At 54.8% G+C, this 2204-nt stretch overlaps 1 protein-coding gene across 5 annotated transcripts in view; it reads left to right on the top strand.

Annotated features, from left to right (window-relative positions):
- Nucleotides 1-2153, top strand: part of MED12 (mediator complex subunit 12) — a 24945-nt gene extending 22792 nt beyond the window's left edge. For 2 of the 5 annotated variants that reach the window (XM_017875868.1, XM_017875866.1), the window contains 5 exons: nt 149-523; nt 747-897; nt 1055-1260; nt 1422-1499; nt 1590-2153. In XM_017875868.1, coding sequence (XP_017731357.1) covers nt 149-523; nt 747-897; nt 1055-1260; nt 1422-1499; nt 1590-1820 — 1041 coding nt within the window. In that variant the 3' untranslated portion in view covers nt 1821-2153. The remainder of the gene's footprint in view (nt 1-148; nt 524-746; nt 898-1054; nt 1261-1421; nt 1500-1589) is intronic. The other 3 variants (XM_017875870.1, XM_017875869.1, XM_017875867.1) reach the window with 3 other exon arrangements.
- Nucleotides 2154-2204: the final 51 nt, after the last annotated feature.

The following is a 2204-nucleotide window of genomic DNA, read 5'->3' as shown; positions in this document are numbered from 1 at the left end:
GGCCTCCCAAAGTGCTGGGATTACAGGCTTGAGCCACCGAGCCCGGCCTATTCTACCTATGACTTTCTACCCACTCCGACAAGTGCTTGCGGTCTCTCTTGTGTTTTCTAAGTCCCAACAGCTTACTGTTTTTCATTTTCTGGAGCAGGGTCTACAGGTTTCCACCAAACAGAAGATCTCGCCCTGGGATCTTTTTGAGGGGTTGAAGCCGTCAGCACCGCTCTCTTGGGGCTGGTTTGGAACAGTCCGGGTGGACCGGCGAGTGGCTCGAGGAGAGGAGCAGCAGCGGTTGCTGCTCTACCACACACACCTGAGGCCCCGGCCCCGCGCCTATTACCTGGAGCCACTGCCACTGCCCCCAGAAGATGAGGAGCCCCCTGCTCCTACCCTGCTAGAGCCTGAGAAAAAGGCTCCAGAGCCCCCTAAAACTGACAAACCAGGGGCTGCTCCACCCAGTACTGAGGAACGCAAGAAGAAGTCCACCAAGGGCAAGAAACGCAGCCAGCCAGCTGCCAAGACAGAGGTGAGCGTCTCCCCCATGACAGTTCTCCCACAGCCTCTTACTTCATGACGCTCCAGTTTCTGGTTTGTGGGAGGGGTGGGGGCGCATAAGGAAGGGGTGCCATTAGAATCATAATAAAAATTAACCATGTACGAATCCAGCTCCTCTTTACCTCATTCTCCCCCAGCTCCCCAACCCCACTCAGCTACAACCCACTCACCCTCTTCTTCTGTCACTCACACAGGACTATGGAATGGGCCCGGGTCGGAGCGGCCCTTATGGTGTGACAGTGCCTCCAGACCTCCTGCACCACCCAAACCCTGGTTCCATAACCCACCTTAATTACAGGCAAGGCTCCATAGGCCTGTACACCCAGAACCAGCCACTACCTGCAGGTGAGTGCCAGCCACTAGGAATGCTGGAGGGACCTAGGTGTATACTCCCCCTGCCCAAAGGATGATGCCATTCCCCTGAGGAGCTATGGATGTCAAGGACACTGAGCAAGAGACAGAGGGATGAGGAGCCTAGAGGTCAGCCCACTCTCCTTTCCAGGTGGCCCTCGTGTGGACCCATACCGCCCTGTGCGCTTACCAATGCAGAAGCTGCCCACCCGACCGACTTACCCTGGAGTGCTCCCCACAACCATGACTGGCGTCATGGGCCTAGAACCCTCCTCTTATAAGACCTCTGTGTACCGGCAGCAGCAACCTGCGGTGCCCCAAGGACAGCGCCTTCGCCAACAGCTCCAGGCAAAGATAGTGAGAGGGGCAGTAGGGAGGGCTGTCAGGGAGAGGGGCTTTTGAGGGTCACAGGACTGAGGAGACACGGGATCTTCACAAGGACACTCAGAGCAGGAGACACGAGATGAGATGGCAGCAAGCATTTCCTGAGTTTGAGTTGTTCTCTTCTCTCCCTTTAGCAGAGTCAGGGCATGTTGGGACAGTCATCTGTCCATCAGATGACTCCCAGCTCTTCCTACGGTTTGCAGACTTCCCAGGTAAGAGCCTGGGATTGTGAGACTCGGGGGATGAGGCAAGCTGCTTTGCATACTCTCAGCCCTGATTCCCTCTCTCCTCTTTCCCTCCAGGGCTATACTCCTTATGTTTCTCATGTGGGATTGCAGCAACACACAGGCCCTGCAGGTACCATGGTGCCCCCCAGCTACTCCAGCCAGCCTTACCAGAGCACCCACCCTTCTACCAATCCTACTCTTGTAGATCCTACCCGCCACCTGCAACAGCGGCCCAGTGGCTATGTGCACCAGCAGGCCCCCACCTATGGACATGGACTGACCTCCACTCAAAGGTACCCAAAGTAGTGGTGAGCTAGGAAGAGATGCAGAGGTATAAGGGAGCATTTGACTTGGAAAAGCCCGTGCCTGAAGGTGATGGGACTGGTCAGAACTTTTAGAGACATCAAGAATACTTATCTGGCCACATAGCCCATAACCACAGAAGTCTCGAGCTGGTAGGGACCCTGGAGACCAATAGTTTCATGTGTACTTCCTTAACAGTTCTTTGAGGTCCAGAGAGGGGAAATTGTTTATCTGACTTATGGAAAAATCTGGGCTGTGTGGTAGCTCACACTGGTAGTCCCAGCACTTGGGGGCCCAAGGTGGGAGAATCAGTTGGGTCCAGGAATTCGAGGCCAGCCTGGGCAACATAGGGAGATCCCATCTCTAAAAAATATATATATATATATG

Source organism: Rhinopithecus bieti, unplaced genomic scaffold (genome assembly GCF_001698545.2).
Source record: "Rhinopithecus bieti isolate Rb0 unplaced genomic scaffold, ASM169854v2 scaffold_10417, whole genome shotgun sequence".
NCBI classification, from domain to species: Eukaryota; Metazoa; Chordata; class Mammalia; order Primates; family Cercopithecidae; genus Rhinopithecus; species Rhinopithecus bieti.
The sequence above is the reverse complement of the archived record's forward strand: the minus strand, read 5'-3'. Positions and strand labels throughout refer to the sequence as shown.